This window comes from Nannobrachium achirus (assembly GCF_963921795.1).
Source record: "Nannobrachium achirus genome assembly, chromosome: 19".
NCBI lineage: Eukaryota > Metazoa > Chordata > Actinopteri > Myctophiformes > Myctophidae > Nannobrachium > Nannobrachium achirus.
In genome coordinates this window covers 26,690,929-26,713,520 of record NC_137826.1, presented here as the reverse complement: position 1 = coordinate 26,713,520, position 22,592 = coordinate 26,690,929, and the positions used below count along the sequence as shown (strand labels likewise).

General features: G+C 43.1%; 1 protein-coding gene across 1 annotated transcript in view; it reads left to right on the top strand.

Moving 5' to 3' along the window:
• The window catches only part of auts2a (activator of transcription and developmental regulator AUTS2 a), a gene marked incomplete at both ends in the record, with an annotated part of 413,417 nt that extends 399,662 nt beyond the window's left edge, over positions 1-13,755 (top strand). Inside the window, 10 exons of the mRNA XM_080749358.1 lie at positions 1,126-1,170; positions 2,487-2,582; positions 3,281-3,352; positions 4,201-4,230; positions 4,835-4,906; positions 6,742-6,883; positions 7,621-7,704; positions 8,498-8,581; positions 9,920-10,163; positions 12,378-13,755. Of these exons, the coding sequence (XP_080605484.1) occupies positions 1,126-1,170; positions 2,487-2,582; positions 3,281-3,352; positions 4,201-4,230; positions 4,835-4,906; positions 6,742-6,883; positions 7,621-7,704; positions 8,498-8,581; positions 9,920-10,163; positions 12,378-13,755 (2,247 nt within the window). The remainder of the gene's footprint in view (positions 1-1,125; positions 1,171-2,486; positions 2,583-3,280; positions 3,353-4,200; positions 4,231-4,834; positions 4,907-6,741; positions 6,884-7,620; positions 7,705-8,497; positions 8,582-9,919; positions 10,164-12,377) is intronic.
• Between the last annotated feature and the right edge of the window lie 8,837 nt (positions 13,756-22,592).

Here is a 22,592-nt window from a genome sequence, read left to right as displayed (position 1 = left end):
TATGTGTGTGTGTGTGTGTGTAAGCACGGCCCACTTTTTTGCTTAAGGGAATCGTCGGTTTCCGCGGCAGACTCCCAATGATGACCATGTGTGTCCGTCTGTGCTACAATGATGCCATTCTTCTCTCAGAAAGCCTTTCTAGTGTTTTTGTTTAGGTTTTCTGTCTCTGGCCCACTCTTGTACTCCCCCCCCCCCCCCCCCCCCACACACCCGACACAGTTATTTTCTAAACTGGCAATAACTTGCCCCAAGCAAGTCGTTTCATTCCGGGCCAGCTTTCAGAACATAATACACTTAATTCATTCTGGATTTAATGACATCATTTAGTCCTGTTTGGGGCTTTCTCATTATAGGCAAATGCTCTGGGCTAGCGTCCCGCTGTTTGTCAGTGCAGACCACAGGCAATGGGTGGCTGGACCTGACACACACACACAGACACACGCATGCACACAAACACACACAGACACACACACACACACACACACACACACACACACACACACACACACACACACACACACACACACACACACACACACACACACACACACACACACACACACACTCACACACACACACACACACACACTCATGACTGTACTCTAACTGCCTGGCTGGAGAATTTTCTGTTGGGCTCTGATGATTCCTCAAAGGCGGCGCCGCGCGCGGCCTCTGACAGCTAATGAGGCCATAAAAAGCCTCTTTATGGCTGCAGTGTTTAGACTTGACTGGGGAAATGTTCTCCTGGAGCCCACACTGCACCACTAAAACCAGCTCAAATGAGACACAGAGGCCGGGCTGCTTTACAGCGTCTCCACATGCTCACGGAATGGGAGGGCAAAATCAAAGGGTATCCTTGCACAGGATTGGCTTCGGGAATTGGTTGAATATTATGTTTGTCTCTCGACTGAGGGCATCTAAGCTATAATAAAGCGTAACTATGTACTCAGACCAGAATTATGCTTTTGAGAATTTGAGATGCATTTTCCGTTCCCTAATATGACTTTGAAAGTGGCCCCCAGGCAAGACTCGATCCTGTCCATATTATGTATCGCTTAACAAGTGCAATGTATCACCTTTAAAATGTCCGTTGTACTTAGTCCCTTTGTCTCATTTCTCCAACAGTTTGAAAAATTCCCAACAAAAGTTGACCCCTTCTACAGACACAGTGTGAGTTAACCTACCACGTATTATGTGCTTGCAGAGCAGTCTCTGTGCTTTGCCATTATGCCATAACGCCAGCCTGTGTGGGTGTTTTAGCTGTTTATTGCCTGTTTATGTGTTAGATTCCATGCATCCATCGCTCATCCGCTTCCGTTAATAGATACCGCAAACACCCTTCACCCATCTGTTGTAGTTCGTCCTATAGCCTTAGAAAAGGTTTTGATTAATGAAAACAATGCTGGATTACTGAATCTTTTAGCAGAAGATGTATTGCACTGTGCATATAACTGAAGATGTTGTGCATAAAAATTAATATGGTATGCAGAGAGAGAGAGAGTGGCTGCATTTCAGCAGTGAATTGTATTATGGCTGGAGGGATGCTGTATTTTCATCCTAATTCTTTTACCCTTCATTTGTATTTGTCTGCTAACAGGAGTGGCTTGCTCATACTTGATTATTCACTAAACGCATTTTAGTTCTAATGTTGCACCCCCTCTAATCCCCCTTTCTTATCTGCTGACGTTGTCACTGATCCTGCAGAGTTATATGAGTGTGCACACATGCTGTTTGTGTCGCTTCAACGATGACATTCAGTTATTGTCAGCCTATACAGCTGTCATATAGTGACAGTGATGAACCACGTTTTATATTTGGTTGACCCCAGATCTGCTATTGTGAGCTTGTAGATATTTTCACAGAATGTTTACCCCAGAATAGGGGTTCATGTGGTTAAGAGATTGACTACCAGAACTGTGCATGTTGGTAGTTGCAGCTGTAGGTGGACATTTTAATGAAAACAATTGTAGGTTTTGACCTCTTTGTTACAAATACATGTTGATATTTTAGTCCCAGGGGTTGCACAAAATTCCCACTACACCAAACTTCTTTTTTAGAAGCTGTCCCCTGACATTCCAGGTGACATGTTATTTATGTATGGAATTATGTACCTGTGGAGCCCAGGTGAAAGTATAGATCATTTACAGTACTTGCTTGATCTGAGTAGTAAGTGTCTGTGATTTAAGTTGGCAGCCAACTCTGAATTGGAACCAAAAGGGTCGATTAGAGCAATTACTGTCTATTAGCTCAGTTAATGGTCTCAGGTGCCAAGAGCTATACATCAATGTCTACATTACCATAATTTTTAATCAAACCATATTAAGCAAGCCTTGTGTAATAATATATTACAGCATTCACACTTTCATGTAAAATTTGTGTTTCTTCTCAATTAAGTCCATACAGATTCGAATGGGTGTGCCTTGTACGCAGTAAAATCCAGTGTTATCAAACAGCTATACTGAGTTCCGTCTGTTCTTTTTCCTCAGCTCTTCCACTCCTATCCGCCAGCCATGTCTGGTCTTCCTCCTGTCATCCCCCCCACGGGGCCCTTTGGTTCACTGCAGGGCGCCTTCCAGCCCAAGGTAACACAACACTACACAACATAACATAACTAACATACACCCTCAAACAATCTGTTAATGGCACACTGACCAAATTCTAGATACACGGCTGACATTTTGCACTTACATTGTTTAATCCATTGGTCTTCAACCCCTAGGGGGTCCTCAGAGTTACTACAGGGGGTCCTCCAAATCTTTGTGTGATAGAAACTTTTTTTCTCCTTTTTTATATTAACCACTTGAAACCTAGCATCCATATTCTGAGAAATGTTGCCAAAAATAGCAGATCTACAAGCTCACAACACCTCGCAGCACGAGGCGTTGTGAGCTTGTAGATCGGCTATTTTCAGCAAAGAGGTTTGGTGTATTGGGGAAAAAGAGCAGACTAAGTACAGAGTGAAAGGTCAAGTTTATTAAGTATTGACGGTTCAAGTGGTTAAATATCTGAAAACACATATTGACATGAATCCAAAATACACTGATGATTGTGCTGTCAAACAATGAAACTATATGGAATCTATGAAAAGGTTGTGCGGGGGTCCCTGCTTCATCTCTCTCTCAACTAAGGGGTCCTTGGCCTGAAAACGTTGAAGACCCCTGGTTTAATGAATTTGCTCCTTCCGGTCAAAGACCCAAGATTCAACTTTATGAAAACATAACAGATTATTATTATTATTCAGTGTTGGCCAGGTGACTCATTTGAATGCCTTGCATTCTAGACATCTAACCCACTGGATGTGTCCGCGAGACCTGGAGCAGTCGCACACACACTATTACAGAAGGACCCCAGGGTAAGGACACATGCACCGTCCCACACGCACACTTAAGCCCCTTTTCGACTGCAGCTTTAGCACCACACCACACCACACCGCACCACATAAAATTATCTACATTTTCCATTGCACAAAAGTACCCCTATCGGCAAGAAACAAATTGACACTTTTAACTGTGATTATAATACAATATAAATTTGTATTACAACTATCCTAAATTATAATACACTATAATGAATTATAACTGTGATAATAATACACTATAAAGTATTAATGTATTACTATGATAATTATAATACACTGTAATAGATTATGATAGTGGTTATAACACAATAGAATCTATTATCAGGTATTACAACTATATCCTGGTGGTCTAAATGAAAAGTAAGTGAGTGATCAGTCACTATGAAGTGTTTGACCTAGCTCAGACCTACTCTAGATTGGATACTTTTTAGTACCATGTTTAGTACCACTTTCACACCACTCTACCCAGGTCCTTGTAGTGGAAAACCTGGCACAAGTGGGCGGTGTGGAGTGGAGTGGTGTGGTGTTGGGCCTGTGGAAAAGGGGCTTTACAGAAGGACACATGTACAGTTGCTCACACACTCTTACAGCCTTCTTACAGCCAGAGTAAGGGCACATATTCTGTGTCACTGCTGCGGCTGTCTAAGACTATCTGCAATTTACTGTGTATGTGACGGTACGGATATTATCCTTTCATGAATCTGCATTCGTTAGCAAGTCCTGTAATGGTCAACGTTAATGGGTAGTAGTTACACTTGGTGGAATAGATGCTAATTGGATTTGGAAGCGCTTGAGTAACGACAAAATACATGCTTTTCTTTCTCTCTTTTGTTCTCTTGTAGCTATCGGATCCATTTCGACCTATTCTCAGGGTGAGTGCTTCATTTGCAGTATTTTAACATTTTCCAGAGAAACTCAAGCACGCACGCACACACACACACACACACACACACACACACACACTCACACACTCACACTCACACTCACACACACACACACACACAGACGCACACGCACACGCACACGAACACACACACACACACACACACAGAGAGTAACTCATTAGAACATCCTTACTACCGTAGAAGGATCTTGGTAGTGGAGTAGCTAGTGTCTTTAATGAAGTGAGTGTTGGGTTATATGAGGAGAAACCGCAAAACAGCATTATGTAAGCTCTGATTGTGGATATTGAAATAACGATAAAATGTAGAGTTCCCCTCTAGCGTACTGTTGACCAATTCCCTTTACATGCTTACTTAACTACTTTGTTACATGGAAATCCAGCTTCAGTACATTTAATTATAAAGTACATTTATACACAAATAACACATGTCTGTAATATGAATACAGATCTACAGTATATCAAATCTGTTAAAAAATAAAGATTACAAATGTAATAAACTGCATCAAATAGATAACATAAAAACACCATGGACATTGTTGTGACGTGTGTGTTTGTCTCCTGTATGTCTGCAGAAACCAGGGAAGTGGTGTGCCATGCATGTCCACATTGCCTGGCAGATCTATCACCACCAACAAAAAGTGAAGGTGAGAACTCATTGTGCTTCTTCCACACACACACACACACACACACACACACACACACACACACACACACACACACACACACACACACACACACACACACACACACACACACACCAGTGGAGGGGCCTTAATTATTTTATACTTGAAAAATAGCAGATATACAAGCACAGCGTGGCACCGAGTGCAGCGCTGTGAGCTTATAGATCTGCTATTTTTGAAAAGTTGTGAAAATGTGTGCAAATCTTTGAATAGGCCTATATGTATTTTTTTAAGCGAACATTTGTAACTCAAATTTTGCTTCTGGGGGGTCCCTGGAACTAAATATTTTGAGATGGGGGTCCGTGGCCAAATACATATCATTTTGCGGGTCCTTGACATGAAAAACATAGGTTTTTCAAAAAACCTTAGAAGGATTTGTGCTGTGAGCTTGTATATCTGCTATTTTTAGTACCCAGGGCCCAGAATTTGGTGCGACACCCCTGCACACACACACACACACACACACACACACACACACACACACACACACACACACACACACACACACACACACACACACACACACACACACACACACACAGCCCTTCTTCTAATCAAGTGTTTATATGCAGTGTAATCCATCTTGACTCCTGGACAGCGTCCAGAAGCGGTTGCCACTGTTCAGCGCTGGCACCTGTCAGAGAGCAGGTTGAGTCATAAAGACTTTGTTCCTGGAGGCCTGCCATCTTGTGCTACAAGTGATTATCATAGCTATTACAGCAAAGTACAATCATAGCCACGCATAACTCAGTGTAAATTATTATGTGCAGTTGTTGAGAAAATAAATCATCCCCGTTGATGCCGGTAGTGGTTAACCACTTAAACCCTGTGTTATTCTTTGAACGGCTCATACTTGGTACCCTCCTTTTCCCCCCCTACACCGCTATTTTCAGCGAATATTTTTCGCAGAATGTTCATCTGTTATGACTTGCCCAGAATGGGGATGCTAGTCCTGCCCACACGTAGATGGGTATTTTTGAGTGGTGGTTACACCGTCTCCTATACGTGGCCGTGTGTGTATGCGTCCGTGTGTGTGTGTGTGTGCGTGTCTGTATGTAGCCTACAGTACCTTTTGTGACCACACATGTTAAGGGAGGGGTGCTGTTGTTCAGGCCAGGCCAGACACACACACACACACACACACACACACACACACACACACACACACACACACACACACACACCACCGCTCAGTTCACACGGGTGTGATTTTTTAAATCCCTTTTTCCTCTATGCGTTTGGGCCTTTCACCCACATGCAGATGCTTTTTTTTTGCCCCCTGAAAACAGTCTTTTTGGACGACATCATCTCCCTGTGCCATCCGTTATCTCCTTTGTTTACGTCATATGATATAGCGGACGTGGACAAAATAGCGCTGGTCATAAGTAACCCTGCTAAGAGTATAGTAACAGTACATAAATAAATGTACTGTTACTATGCCACCATATCACTGCTGTCTGCTACATTATTGGACTGTAACAAGGCTACGTGTTTTATACTGGTAGTGAACTGTAAAGCCTCATTCATACTCTGAGGTGAGTCTGTCAGTAAAAACAGAGATGTGTCAGGGTGAGAGGTCTGTTGCTACTCACCGTGGTGAGGGATGTAATGTTGTAGTTTTCTGACTTTAGAAAACTACTCCACGGTGAGTTGCTACTCACCTAAAACTGGAGTATGAATGGGCCTTAAGGCTACGTAAAGGAGGAGAGGTCTCACCTAAACACTCCATCCTTCACCTCTTACCCCATCTATGGTTTTACATGTGTTTCTGTCTCTCTGTCTCTGGCCACCTCCAGCAGCAGATGCAGGCCGACCCTCACAAGCTGGACTTTGGCCTCAAGCCCGAGTTCCTCAGTCGACCCCCGGGCCCTGGCCTGTTTGGAGCCATCCATCACCCTCACGACTTAGCACGCCCCGCTACACTCTTCTCTGCAGCAGGTGAGTATGTGCCGGTTGCACCGGCGCTGAGGCAATGATTGATATGTCACATCAACACCTCCGGCCTTCTATCCCCCTCACACACACCAGTAGATCAATTCCAACCTCTTCTCAGAGCTGTCTATTTTTAACACGGGAGAGGTAACGGGTCCATGTGCAAATCCATGGCTCTAAATGGTAGATCGATGTTCGTTTCTTTTAACGGGGAAAACAAGCCTGCTCTCAGTGGGGGTGGGAGCACTGACTGTTGTTACGGAAACAAGCTTGAGAAAAACAACGCATGCAATCATTTCACACACTGATGCTGGGGGAATATGCGTTCAGTTATTATTGAAGAATGGCATTCAGCTCATTTGCAGCAATGTCATCATCATCATCATGTTGGACTCAGAACACGCAATAAGTTGCAATATATTGCAACATTAATGTAATTACACCTACGTTTTACCAATTGCATAGCGCTTGTCTGAAGTATCTTAACAGTAAACACAAAAGGGCTTGATGCACTGCGGTAACGCGCACCGAAATGTGCCGCATCTCAAATCACATCCTGCTGTCAGCTTGTATGCTATTTTAGGTGCGTGACACCTGCGTGCAGCTAAGTATAAAAAATAAAAATCCAAATCTAGTGTTCCACATCATGTAAGCAAACACCAAGAACTATGTATAACTACTCTACTGTGATGTAATCTACTGTGATGTGCAATTCCTTATACCTTCTGTTTGTCCTTCACCAGGGCCTAACCACCCATCAGCAGGTCCTTTTGGTCATCATCCACCCCATCATCCAGGGAATTTCCTTACCCCGGCATCTCACTTAGGTAAGACACTCGGTACGTCACTGATTTATACTAGTGGCCTTAGAGCTAGTTCAAAGTGTTAACTGCATGCGAACTGGAGCCCTGCGCAGGCCCGAAGCCCCAGCCCGAGCCCAGACATGTCCTGTTTGGTTCGATACCGGCCCGGCCCCAGCTCGACAAGGGTTGCCTGAGCCCGAACCGCAATTCAATGTCCCTCCGACGTGCGTTTCTTTGATGCGCACAGCGTACTCAGAAGAATGGTGATGCGTACTCAGAAGAATGGTGAAGTGGTGGTCTTTCAAATGTTAGATCCCCAAAAAACGTGATTAACTTTAACTAGGAATAAGATACTTTAATGAGCCTCATAGTTTATTTTGTGTCGGAGAGCGCTGTGCATCGCATCATCCAACAAACACATCTCACTCCCAACTTCGGTCTGTTCAGAGTCTAATGTAACCAACGTAGGCTAAGCCTGATTCTGGTCACGTGACAAAGGCCATCCTACATGCTCACAACACGCCGTGAATGCGATGCTTTTTGAGTCTGATATTCTCTGCCATTCTCGGCATGTGACGGAGCATGAATTAGGCTTAACTGGCGCAAATTCTGTAAGTAAGTAACAGAGAGTTGTCTCTCCTCAATTCACCCCAATTCAATACTGCTGCTTGATGGTTGGCTATTTATTAATAACCAGTTATTAATGTAATGAGCCCGAGCCCAGCACGTGCCCGACATATTCATTTTCAGAAAATTGGCCTGGGCTCGACGGGCTTGCAGGGCTCTAATGCCAACATGTCTTCTCTCCCCCTTCCAGAGCCCTTCGGTAGGCCTGTGTCATTTGGAGGACTAGGAGCCCTCAGTTCATCAGCCTTTGGCGGCCTAGGAAACCCAGCACTAAGTGAGTTTCAGCTTCATGTTCACCAAAAAAATTGCGTCTGGTCACTAATACACTTTATCTTCATAACCTTGGGTTTCTCCATCACGCCTGGTTATTTTAGGGACAAGTGTGTTGTTGCGTTTGTCTGTGCACTGTTGTGCACTATCACGGTGCATTAAGACATGAAGATTAATATTTCTTTGGAGCGGTGCGACTACATTCAAAGTCAATGTAAAGGCGCAACGTGGCATGAGATCTATATATTTACATGAGTCATGAAATAGAATATAGTTGATTAATCTTTCTTTTGTTTCTGTCATTTTGGAGTTAAATTTACAGCAGTAAATTAAGGTTCCTGTATACATTTATCTGTTGTATGCCTGCAAACAAAATGAGCCAACAAATTGGTATTTGATTAAACAAACTGCGTTTTCTACCGATGTGACATCCGAGCGGGGAGGACTAGGTCCTTCTCTGTGCTCGGTCATCGCCAGGCAGTACAGTTTGTGGCCGGGCGGGGGTGGAAAAAATCACATGGTCATTCGGTGTGTGTTTCTGACAGCTTGATTGAAGTGTGATTTTTTTCCAGCGGTCACATGGCGAACAAGTGACTGAAGCGACGGAACACCTTTATTACCTACGCGACCAAAGTGAATCAATTCAATAGACTAGAAAGAAATCTTTAGGTGTGAATGCACCTTCATGAATCAGTGGATTGTGTAAATAGGTACACATTATTGTGTATCATTATTTTATGCTTTAACAATTGAAAAATAGCAGATATACAAGCTCACGGAGCCTGTAGATCTGCTATTTTTGAAAAATCGTGAAAATTTGAATTTTGACCCGATTCTATAAGTGTCTTTTGAATCCTTCTAAGGTTTTTTGAAAAATCTAGGTTTCTATGTCAGCAATCTGGCTAGCCATGGATCGTCAAAGAAAAGGTCCTTTTCACTTAACTGGTGCTCAGTTAGTCTGTTCCTGAGAGACTACTGTCAGTGGTTCTCAAACCTTTTCATGTGAAGGACCCCCAAAATGATATTTATTTGGCCACAGACCCCCATCACAACATATTTAGTTCCAGGGACCACCCAGAAGCAAAATTTGAGTTACAAACGTTCGCTTTGAAAATAAAGATTTGCACACATTTTCACGACTTTTTCAAAAATAGCAGATCTACAAGCTCGCAGCGCGGCACTCGGTGCCGCGCTGTGAGCTTGTATATCTGCTATTTTTCAATAGATAAAGCATTCAATAATTCTAGGCCTAAATGGGTTAAAGTACTGTTTATCCATTGTGGTGATAAATGAATTTTAACTTGCGTCCCGCCGTTGTTTCCGTGTGTTGAATCCCTAACAGCGCCCAACTCCGTCTTCGGCCATAAAGACGGCATCAACCCACCACAGCACTTCAACAGCGGCAGCAACAACAACAGCCATCAGGAGCCATGGAACCGGCTACATCGCACACCGCCCTCCTTCCCCACGCCGCCACCCTGGCTCAAGCCGGGCGACAGTGAAAGGAGCACCTCAGTCAGCTCACACGAGAGAGACCGAGACTCGGACAAGCGCGACTCGTCAGTCAGCAAAGATGACAAGGAGAGGTGGGTGTTGTGTTGTAGCAGGGCTCAACTTTGAACTCCTCTGGGCAGCTGTTCAAACACATTGTAACCCTTGTTATTGCATAACAAGGGTTCATTATTTTGCGTTTTGTCAAAAAATACGCTAAAATATCTTGAGCTTGTGGCCACTTAGCGTTTCAAGTTCCAGAGATCAGCTCAACCTTTCATAGAGGCTTCACAAACTAACTAATCACGGTAGAGGAGTTTTAAAATGGTTGATGCCAATGCTGCACTGAGAGAAGCAACTCCTTAAAAGACCAGCAACAGTCCATTTTTCATTAATTTAATTCATGTTTTACATGAGCAAACAAATAAAGTCAAGATAATAACTGATTTGTTTACCTGGATGCCGACACCCACATGCAGTGCATTTGAGACTTTTTTGTCTCTTGTTCCCAGCGCCACTCAGTGCTTTTCTGCTTTGATAAGACACCTAATCCTAGACACAAACTTAGAAAGGTATTGCTTTTAAAAAGTACAATTCCAGGGCAGGTTTGTAGATGACCACATAATCGCAATGTCCCTGCTTGGATTCTGGTTAGAGAGAAAAAAATTATAATTTTCAGTAGGCCAGTTCAATTCCTTAGAGGATAATACATTAATTATACAAGATGGTTGCTATAAAAGTAACATTTTATTTTATAGCATATATAGAGAGAGTGAAAATAGAGTGAGAGTAATATTAAGTTATATTATCTATCTATAAATGCGAGAAGTCTCTGCGTGTCTGTCTGTCTGTCTGTCTGTCTGTCTGTCTGTGTGTGTGTCTGTAATCCGCGTATCTCGAGAACCGTTCGTCCCACCGGCTTCAGATTCGGCACGCGCGTTCCCCGCCGCGGCACGGAGTGCAGTGCCGGGTCTCGACCCGACCCGACGCGCGGTTTTCCCGAACCGGCGCGAAACGTTCGGAATCTCCTTATGCGGGGTTGATTGTTGACATCAGGCTGTCCGGAGGAAATCGGCGAAAGCTCTGACTCATTGTGACATCACTTCATAAAAGGCTCTGACATCACGTACCCCACATGAGTCAACAAAAAATCTCTGTGAGTGTGTATGTATGTATGTAATCCGCGTATCTCGAGAACCGTTCGTCCCACGGGCACGCGCGTTCTCCATATATGGGCCCGACCCGACGCGCGGTTTTCCAGAACCGGCGCGAAACGTTCGGAATCTCCTTATGCGGGGTTGATTGTTGACATCAGGCTGTTCCGGAGGAAATCGGCGAAAGCTCTGACTCATTGTGACATCACTTCATAAAAGGCTCTGACATCACGTACGCCACATGAGTCAACAAAAAATCTCTGTGATTGTGTATGTATGTATGTAATCCGAGTATCTCGAGAACCGTTCGTCCCACGGGCACGCGCGTTCTCCATATATGGGCGTTCGTCCCACGGGCACGCGCGTTCTCCATATATGGGCATAAAATGAATGCCCCCATATATGGGCATAAAATGGATTGCAGACAGACAGATACAGATATCTCCATATATGGACATAAATGGACAGAGGCAAACAGATGGTCAAAGATCTCCATATATGGGCATAAAATGGACGCAGACAGACAGATACAGATATCTCCATATATGGGCATAAATGGACACAGGCAAACAGATGTTCAAAACGGGTCCTATGACAACAGGTATAATGAGGTTTGCATTAAAGGGGGAACCGGCACTGTGTCTGCAACACAGTTGGAGGCACAGACAGATACTCCATATATGGGCATAAAATGGACGCAGATAGACAGATATCTCCATATATGGGCATAAAATGGACCCAGAACTATAACTGCAGTGATCTCCATATATGGATATAAAATGGACAGCGACATACAGACAGACAGATACAGATAACTCCATATATGGGCATAAATGGACACAGGCAGACAGATGGTCAAAACGGGTCCTATGAAAACAGGTATAATGGGGTTTGCATTAAAGGGCGGGGCATTCATTCCCTATTTACATTGTTCCGAGTTGGCCAGGTCGCCGACTAGACCTTCTAGTATTGATAATGTAGCATTTTGGAATTTAATCCTTGGGTAAATGGTTGGATATAAGATATGTGACCCTCTCTGGCTTAGGTCTGAGCCTGTGCCTCCTCTCAGCCTAGGGTGTCACCCATTCTGCTGTTCTACAAATGTGTCCCAACAAAGCAGATGTTTGAACGGTGTGTGTGTGTGTGTCTTTCCAGGGACTCCATAGAAAAGCGCCATTCAAGCCATCCATCCCCGGTTCCCGTCAACCCCATCAGCCTGCTCAGTCACAGCCGGCCCCCGGAGCATCACAGGAACCAGCTGCCGCCCGCCGCCGGAGAGCCCCAGAGGGAGAAGGACAACAAGGCCAAAGACAGAGACAGGGAGCACTCGGACTCCTGGAAGGACAACGGCACGGACGACCACAAGCTGAAGGAGAACCACCACGGTGACAAGGACACGCCCGTCATCCACGACGGCCGGTCATCGGAGGACAAACTGTCCAACAGGGGAACAACGTCGCCCTACGTCCGCCAGGCCAGCCTGGAGCGTCCCAACGGAGGGCTGAGCAGGGAGCTTCTGGAGAAGAAGGGAGAGCTGACCTTCGACCATCAGAAGAAGCACGAGGTGAAGGTGAAGGAGGAGAGGAAGGAGGAGCAGGACGGACCTGCAGAGCGAGGTGGTGATCACCCCACCCAGCTGCCTCCCACGCCCAACAACCACCCTCACACACCCAACAACCACCCCCACACACCCAACAACCACCCTCACACGCCCAACAACCACCCTCACACGCCCAACAACCACCCTCACACGCCCAACAACCACCCTCACACGCCCAACCACCACCCTCCCTCCTCCATGGCAATGCCCATGGGCATGGCCGGCGTTCACCCCATCAACAGCATCAGCGGTCTGGAGAGAACTCGAGTGGTGGCGCCCTTCATGGGCATCAGCCCCATCCCCGGGGCCGAGAGGTTCCCCTACCCCGGGTTTCACTGGGACCCCATGAGGGACCCTTACAGGGGCCTGGACATCCACAGACGGGACCCTCTGGCCAGGGACCTGCTGTTGAGGAACGACCCCTTGCACCGGCTAGCAGCGCCGCGGCTGTACGAGGCCGAGCGCTCCTACAGGGAGCGCGAGCCCCATGACTTTAACCGCGAGCACTCGCTCCCCCTGGCCCTGGAGCAGAGGAGAGAACAGGAACGCGCCCATCTGGAGGAGCGGGAGCGACTGCACATGCTCAGAGAGGACTTTGAGCACGGGCGGCTGCACGCGGCCATGCACCACCCGGCTCTGGACGGACACCTGCCCCACCCCGCCACCGGCCTCATGGCCCCCGGACTACCCAGCATGCACTACCCCAGGGTCAGCCCTTCGGCCGCGGCGGCCGCAGCCGCCGTTGCAGCCGCCGCCGCCCACCAGAATGGCATTCTGAACAAAACCGCACCTACGGCCTCTCTGAGCGCTCCGCCCCCTCTCATACCAACACTGGGTGCCAGACCCGGGTCGCCCAGACGGACTACTCCCATGGCCACTGACATCAGAGACAGACCCGCCTCACACACTCACAAAGACATTGAAGCACGGTGAGCCCAGCTGAGCTAGTGGACCTTCACCGCGGACAAGCGCAGCCCTGTGCCTCACTAACACTGAACTTACACCAAGCACTTAGCCTTGGGCAAAACCAGACTGTAACAGAGCTGTGAATAACTTATGTGGGCAGAAACTGCCCATGCAATGAATTGTTGTTTTGTATAAAACCACAAATGGACAATAATTGTGGAATAAAAAAATATATAAAAATGTCAAGGATTTTTCTTTTTTCCTTTTTTTGTGTGTGTGTATTTTTTCTCTTGTATAGCGAAGAAGTCTGGAATAAGTTGAAGATCTGTAGATCTGTAGAAAAGAAATTGGAATGTACAGGTACTTCAGCACTGACAGCAAAGTGTAGATAATGTACAGTCGATGTGTTCCACTCCATATGGATAAAAATCAAGGTACAAATATGCAAAAGGGTGTTTTGAAAGCTTTACTTTTAACAAATGTAAATAGGAGCGAATTAGGAGGAGATTCAGAATGTGTTTTTTGCTAATTTTCTTTTTTTTTTCTTTTTATGCAGCCAATTAACATTGTACCAGAGACCACCAAACCCCACCCCACCCCCCAATTCAACTATGCAACAAATGTCTGGGCTCCCTTAATAAAAGCCGGCCTTCTCACCACCACAGCTGACTGTACTCATAATTAACAAAGCTGTATTCTCTTCACAACTACATGGTAAGATTTGACTGATATTAAGCTTTAATTGATCCACATATTGTTCACAGAACAAAACATTGATCCAGTCTGTGGTAAAAAAAAAGTAACGTAACAAAAAAGTACCTGAGAAGCTTTTTTTGGCGATACATATTTTGTGGTGACAATCCTTGAAATTGTTAATGTATTGATTTCAGTGTCGGAAGATAGCAGAGCAGTCAGAAACACTATTTCCATAATTTACTGCAGATACCAGCAGTCTTGTTCTGGAGAGAGTACAGCAAATTGGACAACAAGACCGCACATTTGCCCTGTCGGAGGAGTGTAAAGTATGTGTTTTGGAAATAGGTTCTGTTGGTCGAACAGTGTATTCAAGTGCTATCCTAAGTTGTTGTACCTACAAAAAGAAAAGACAAAAAAAGCTAAAGTCTAAACTATGGACAGTTTGTTTCTAACGAGCAGAGATCTATTTTAGTAGTCCACTGAAGGTTTAGTTGTGCGCTTCAAACTCTGTGAGATCATGTCGTGCAGTGTTTTTTAATCCCACATTAAAATTGTCCACTGGAGCCATAGTGGTTAGTCAATGCGTATTGCAAAGAAGATTGTTAAATGAAAAACTTTTTTTGCTGTTTACCATGTATGGGAAAAAAATGAAGTCTTTCTAGATCATGTACAAAATGAGGAAAAAAATGAAGCGACTGAATCTTCAGCATGCTCCTCGTTTAAACTTGTGTTATGTAAATTGTGCCATGTTATTAAAAAATGTGTACTAATCTTGTCTTTGGACTTTTATTGCACTAGACTAGACAGACATTCATTTTGTTTGTTTTTAGTATTAAAATCATGGCCCCGTCTGAAATCATATACTAACATATTGCATACCTGCCAACCCTCCTGTCTTTGGCAGAAGTCTCCTGTTATTTGACCATGTCTCCTGTTCCAGAATATCCCCCAAAACGAGATTTTCACCCTTTTTCATATTTGGAAGTAGCCTTAGTCATACCTGCCAACCTCAGCCCGTCAGAAAACAGGAGATTTCTTGGGGGAGGGTGGGGGGGTCATGACACAGAAATTGATTTGATGACTTAAAGATGGGGTGCCATGATCCCCCCCCCCCCCTATAAAACATGATTATCTACTATTATGATTATACTAGGAGGAAGATTTTTTCCAAAAAAGTGTATCATGGTGTTCATTGGTATGCGTGGTTGTCATAGTGGGTGGTGACCCAGCTGAAGTTAGCCACACCCACGTATGTTGGGTGAATGGTAATTAGGGGAGGGGTTGATTCTGTGATGTAATGTGTTTTTGGACCGGCACGTTTGACCCCACAAGGTGGCAGCCTACAGCTAAAACCCAAATAGAAAGGCAATACATAATTGCTCATAACAACCACACCAGGGGGTCTAATGAAGTACTGTCAACCTCCTAGACACATGAAAACCAGAAAAAGTACAAAACTATGGCACCGCCTCTTTAAGCAATGTAAGACATCAAACATATCATTTTCCAAATGTCTGTCTGTCTGTCTGTCTGTCTGTCTGTCTGTCTGTGTGTCTGTCACAGCGTTTCTCCTCAGTGGCTGGAGCAATTGATCTGAAATCTCATCACCATTAGCATATGAACACACCTAACATAACTGTGAAGCCCGTTTGTCACTTTCACAAATCGTATGCTATATATTTATAGCATTTTTATGGTGTATCTACTATCTATTCTGCATCTAGCATGAGGCTTATCTATTCTGCATCTAGCATGAGGCAACATGTTTAACCAGCTGTGTGTGTGTGTGTGTGTGTGTGTGTGTGTGTGTGTGTGTGTGTGTGTGTGTGTGTGTGTGTGTGTGTGTGTGTGTGTGTGTGTGTGCACACGCGCGCGCAGGCAGGGGGTGGGGGTTGTCTGGCCCTGTTACAGATGTTGTCCAAAAATCATGCAGATCGGTACACAGTATCTCTGTAGCCATTAAATGAAACGGGTATTTCTTACATTGATGCTCCTACGTATTATCATGTAAGCACCAGTTAAAGTTACTTTCCATCCCATACTGTGTGCACAGTGCACACCCCATAACCCACACACTGCACATCATTTCAGAGCTCATATCTTTGAACGGGTAAGAGCTAGTCTTTAATAATAATGCAGTCATGACTTAAATGAACATCTGTGTATGACGGCATGCAATGGGGAGGGGGTAGATGTAATTTCCAGTGTTCTGTGAATTTTGGGAGTTTGACACCTCCAGGAGAAATTCCCACAATTTGTTTGTCAACAATTATGTTTCAAGCAGCAAAAGCATAATGAGTTAGGATACTGAGCTAATGATACAGAGACTGTGGGTTCAAGCCCCACTGAAGATCTTACTTTAAAGACTGATTTCCAGCAGAATAACTTCAAAACCAGTTCAGAAAGCATTGTGAGATTACCTCGCCGTGCTGGCGCAGTGGACTAGTAATGAGGTCTGCGAAGTAGAATACCTTTAATAGGTTTGTTCAAATCTGGCCGTGGTTGAGGCGGGGTCTGATTGGGGTTGCCCACACAATGCATGCAAGATCATACAGATATTCACTTAAGTAACGACTTAAAGATGAGAAGTCAAGATGTCTTACTTTGCATCAGATTTGCACACCATTTGGCATTTTAAGGCTGAAATTGTACCCACGCTAAAGCAAGCCTGATAAAAGTATCAAACTTGTAAAAAACTTTTACAGAACACAGGGAAATATTATATTTCTGTTAAGAAGTTTTGGAGGGAACCCCAGACCCTCGTTGTGGAGTTCCGTGCACCCCCACCGACCTAAAAAAGTATGTCCCAAAATCAAGGCGAAAAAAACTGGGAAAAAGTGAGTCTCATCAAGGCGAAACACCCGTAGAAAAGTGAGTCACAAAATCAAGGCGAAACACCTGGAGAAAAGTGAGTCTCATCAAGCGAAACACCCGGAGAAAAGTGAATCCCAAAATCAAGGCGAAACACCTGGAGAAAAGTGAGTCCCATCAAGACGAAACACCCGGAGAAAAGTGAGTCCCATCAATGCGAAACACCCAGAGAAAAGTGAGTCCCAAAATACAAAAACATACCCAAAAAGTGAGTCCCAAAATCAAGGCGGAACACCTGGAAAAAAGTGAGCCCCATCAAGGCGAAACACCCAGAGAAAAGTGAGTCCCAAAATCAAGGCAAAACACCTGGAAAAAGATGAGTCCCATTAAGACGAAACACCCGGAGAAAAGTGAGTCCCATCAAGGCGAAACACCCGGAGAAAAGTGAGTCCCATCAAGGCGAAACACCCGGAGAAAAGTGAGTCCCATCAAGGCGAAACACCCGGAGGAAAAAAAACTCAAGTCAGACCTCTAGAAGGCCAATCTGTCTGTAATCGAGAGATTCTAGGCTGACTTGAACCTCATTTGCATGAGTTTTTTTTCTCCTCCGCCTTGATGGGACTCACTTTTTTCAGGTGTTTCGCCTTGATTTTAGAGAGAGAGCTAGATCTCACACCTTTCAACAAAAAGAACAATCAAATACGATACAGGGAAATCTTCAGGAGGTACATTGTAAAAAGCAGCATTATAACAAAGAGGGATTCTTTCTTAAACTGAAAAAAGAAAGAAAGAATTATATGATATGCTACATGTAATAAATACCCGTTGTTTAGCTCTTTTCAATGTATTTTTCATATAATCAAAGGTTTTACGGTCATGATTCACCAGGCTCCTGGATGGCTTGATTCTAGGCTTAAAATAATTTATATCAATACTTTTGTAAATCTCTATGGGAAAAATTAATGGCAGATGTTGTAGTGGCACCAAAAGATCACCCACTGCTATGCCTAGATATTATAATATCTATCACTGTTGTGATATGTTATGATTTCTAACAACCACTAGATGGCAATCATGACTCTTATGACATACTCACTACCAGCTATAATAGACCACACACAGATATGCTGTTTGCTGATGCTACTTAACTTGCTACCACTACCATTCTTCAATAAATGATATTCAAAGAACCCAAGTTTCTTCGTTTTCTTATTTCCAATTAACAACTCATAGTTCAATATTGAAAATAGGTGGTTCTCCCCTTTAAACTAAAATGGGAGTAGCCTACTTTTTCCACCTTTGCTACCCAGCTACACCACATTTTGTACCAGGGACACCATGAGGGAAGATTGTTAAAGATCAGGGGTCTTCAACCTGTTTTTCAGTCCAAGGACCCCTTAATTAGCTGAGAGTGAGAGATGAAGCAGGGACCCCCACCACATATTGTATTGTGTTGTGTTGCAGATTACACCATTTCACAAATAGGTAGCTTCATAGACTAGTTTAACAGCATTCATTATCCAACCGCTACACAAGGTTGCACACACTTAGCGAGCTGCAGGCACACTTAAAATGTCTTAGAAATGTTCTCCTTAATTCTAAATCTAATCCTAGATTTTTCAGAGTGCGATAACTCGGAAACCAATAGGTTTTAAGCGCCCGTCTTTTAGTATGTTGTAGGCCTATAGCTCTTCGAGACGAATGTGTGTATATATGATTTTTTTTTTTTTTAGATTGTCTTCAAAACCCCCAAAATTAAATAAGACTATTAGTAAGGCGTCAAAACGTAGATTTTAAGTCTCAAATTTCCGATAGTGCCTATCTTTTGGTATGTTGTATAGCTCTTCGAGACGAACGCGTGCATATGAAATTAATAATTTTTTTTTCAGATTGTCTTCAAAACCCCCAAAATTACAAAAGACTATAGTAAGGCATCAAAACATATATTTTAAGTCTTAAATTTCCGATAGTGCCTATCTTTTGGTATGTTATAGCTCTTCGAGACGAATGCGTGCATATGAAATTAATTCTTTTTTTTTTCAGATTGTCTTCAAAACCCCCAAAATTACATAAGACTATAGTAAGGCGTCAAAACATTGATTTTAAGTCTTACATTTCCGATGGTGGCTATCTTTTGGTATGTTGTATACTTCTTCGAGACGAACACGTGCATATGAAATTAATTCATTTTTTTCAGATTGTCTTCAAAACCCCCAAAATTACAAAAGACTTAATAGTAAGGCATCAAAACATAGATTTTAAGTCTTAAATTTCCGATAGTGCCTATCTTTTGGTATATTGTATAGCTCTTCGAGACGAACGCGTGCATATGAAATTAATTCATTTTTTTCAGATTGTCTTCAAAATCCCCAAAATTACATAAGACTATAGTAAGGCGTCAAAACATAGATTTTAAGTCTTAAATTTCCGATGGTGCCTATCTTTTGGTATGTTGTATAGCTCGTTGAGACGAACGTGTGGATGTGAGACACATTGCTGTGCGACCCCTGGAACCCTACTTTTTTTCGACAAATGCTAATGCTAACAAATGATAATGCTAACAACTGCTAATGCTAACAAATACTAATGCTAACACCAACCGCTACACAAGGTTGCACACACTTAGCGAGCTGCAGGCACACTTAAAATGTCTTAGAAATGTTCTCCTTAATTCTAAATCTAATCCTAGATTTTTCAAAGTGCGATAACTCGGAAACCAATAGGTTTTAAGCGCCCGTCTTATAGTATGTTGTATTAGTCTTCGAGACGAACGCGTGGATATGAAATTAATTAATTTTTTTCAGATTGTCTTCAAAACCCCCAAAATTACATAAGACTATATATAGTAAGGCGTCAAAACATAGATTTTAAGTCTTAAATTTCCGATAGTGCCTATCTTTTGGTATGTTGTATAGCTCTTCGAGACGAACGAGTGCATATGAAATTAATTTTTTTTTTTTTCAGATTGTCTTCAAAATCCCCAAAATTACATAAGACTATAGTAAGGCGTCAAAACATAGATTTTAAGTCTTACATTTCCGATGGTGCCTATCTTTTGGTATGTTGTATAGCTCGTTGAGACGAACGTGTGTGACACATTGCTGTCCCGAAGAGCTATACAACATACTAAAAGACGGGCGCTTAAAACCTATTGGTTTCCGAGTTATTGCACTTTGAAAAATCTAGGATTAGATTTAGAATTAAGGAGAAATTTTCTAAGACATTTTAAGTGTGCCTCTAGCTCGCTAAGTGTGTGAAACCTTGTGTAGTGTTTGGTGTTAGCATTAGGATTTGTTAGCATTAGCATTTTTAGCATTAGCATTTGTCGAAAGAAAGTAGGGTTCCAGGGGTCGCACAGCAATGTGTCACTCACACATCCACATGTTCGTCTCGACGAGCTATACAACATACCAAAAGATAGGCACTATCGGAAATTTAAGACTTAAAATCTATGTTTTGACGCCTTACTATAGTCTTATGTAATTTTGGGGGTTTTGAAGACAATCTGAAAAAAATGAATTAATTTCATATCCACGCGTTCGTCTCGAAGACTAATACAACATACTATAAGACGGGCGCTTAAAACCTATTGGTTTCCTAGTTATCGCACTTTGAAAAATCTAGGATTAGATTTAGAATTAAGGAGAAATTTTCTAAGACATTTTAAGTGTGCCTCTAGCTCGCTAAGTGTGTGAAACCTTGTGTAGTGTTTGGTGTTAGCATTAGGATTTGTTAGCATTAGCATTTTTAGCATTAGCATTTGTCGAAAGAAAGTAGGGTTCCAGGGGTCGCACAGCAATGTGTCACTCACACATCCACATGTTCGTCTCGACGAGCTATACAACATACCAAAAGATAGGCACTAGTGATGCGCGGATAGGCTTCTGAAGTCATCCGAATCCATCCGCGCAAATTCATTATCCGCCCATTATCCAACCGCATTAATTATATCATCCAATTTATAAATCCGCACCATCCTCATCCGCAACTTCAAAAGTATTATTATTATTATTACCCTTATTATTAGGCTAATATTATTTTCTGGTAGGCTATTCCCTGTTGTGCGATCACAGAAATGCATTGATCTAGCCTACGGAATGTCTCCGTTCGTCTTTTTTTCTTTCTTTTTGCTTTTTTGCGGTGCTGTGCGTCGATGCAGACCAACCAGACATGCAGGCAGACAGAGTCAGACACACAAGAGAAAGAGAGAGCGAGGGAGAGAGCGAAAGCGAGAGGAACAAACACAACTTAGTGGGAAGTTTAACTTACCTACTGTACAGTACTTTACAATATGGACTATGGAGAGATTCACTTTTAAGCGCAGCGCAACAAGAGGTAATGATGAGTGCGACGGTGCATGCCGTGATGCCGTTTAAGTGGACACAGCTGTTTAGTTTTATCGTGGACTGCACATTGCCTCATGAAAAATGATGGTTACTTTACAAAGTATACAAAATAACACACACTAACACAGACACAAGCATACCTAGATTTCGCTTTTTATTGATAGATATATTAGGCCATAATTTATTTCCTGCATTATTTCATCCGCGGATATCCGAAATTAATTAATAATTATATTTGATTGATCCAAATCCGACTGCACCGCGGATCACCGCGGTCCACCGCGGCTAAAACCGCTATCCGCGCATCTCTAATAGGCACTATCGGAAATTTAAGACTTAAAATCTATGTTTTGACGCCTTACTATAGTCTTATGTAATTTTGGGGGTTTTGAAGACAATCTGAAAAAAATGAAATAATTTCATATCCACGCGTTCGTCTCGAAGACTAATACAACATACTATAAGACGGGCGCTTAAAACCTATTGGTTTCCTAGTTATCGCACTTTGAAAAATCTAGGATTAGATTTAGAATTAAGGAGAAATTTTCTAAGACATTTTAAGTGTGTCTGCAGCTCGCTAAGTGTGTGCAACCTTGTGTAGCGGTTGGTGTTAGCATTAGGATTTTTTAGCATTAGCATTGTTAGCATTAGCATTTGTCGGGAAAAAAAGTAGGGTTCCAGGGGTCGCACAGCAATGTGTCACACATCCACACGTTCATCTCGACGAGCTATACAACATACCAAAAGATAGGCACTATCGGAAATTTAAGACTTAAAATCTATGTTTTGACGCCTTACTATATAATAGTCTTATGTAATTTTGTTTTTTTTAAGACAATCTGAAAAATTAATTTCATATCCACGCGTTCGTCTCGAAGAGCTAGACAACATACTAAAAGACGGGTGCTTTAAACCTATAGGTTTCCGAGATATCGCACTTTGAAAAATCTAGGACTAGATTTAGAATTAAGGAGAACATTTCTAAGACATTTTAAGTGTGCCTGCAGCTCG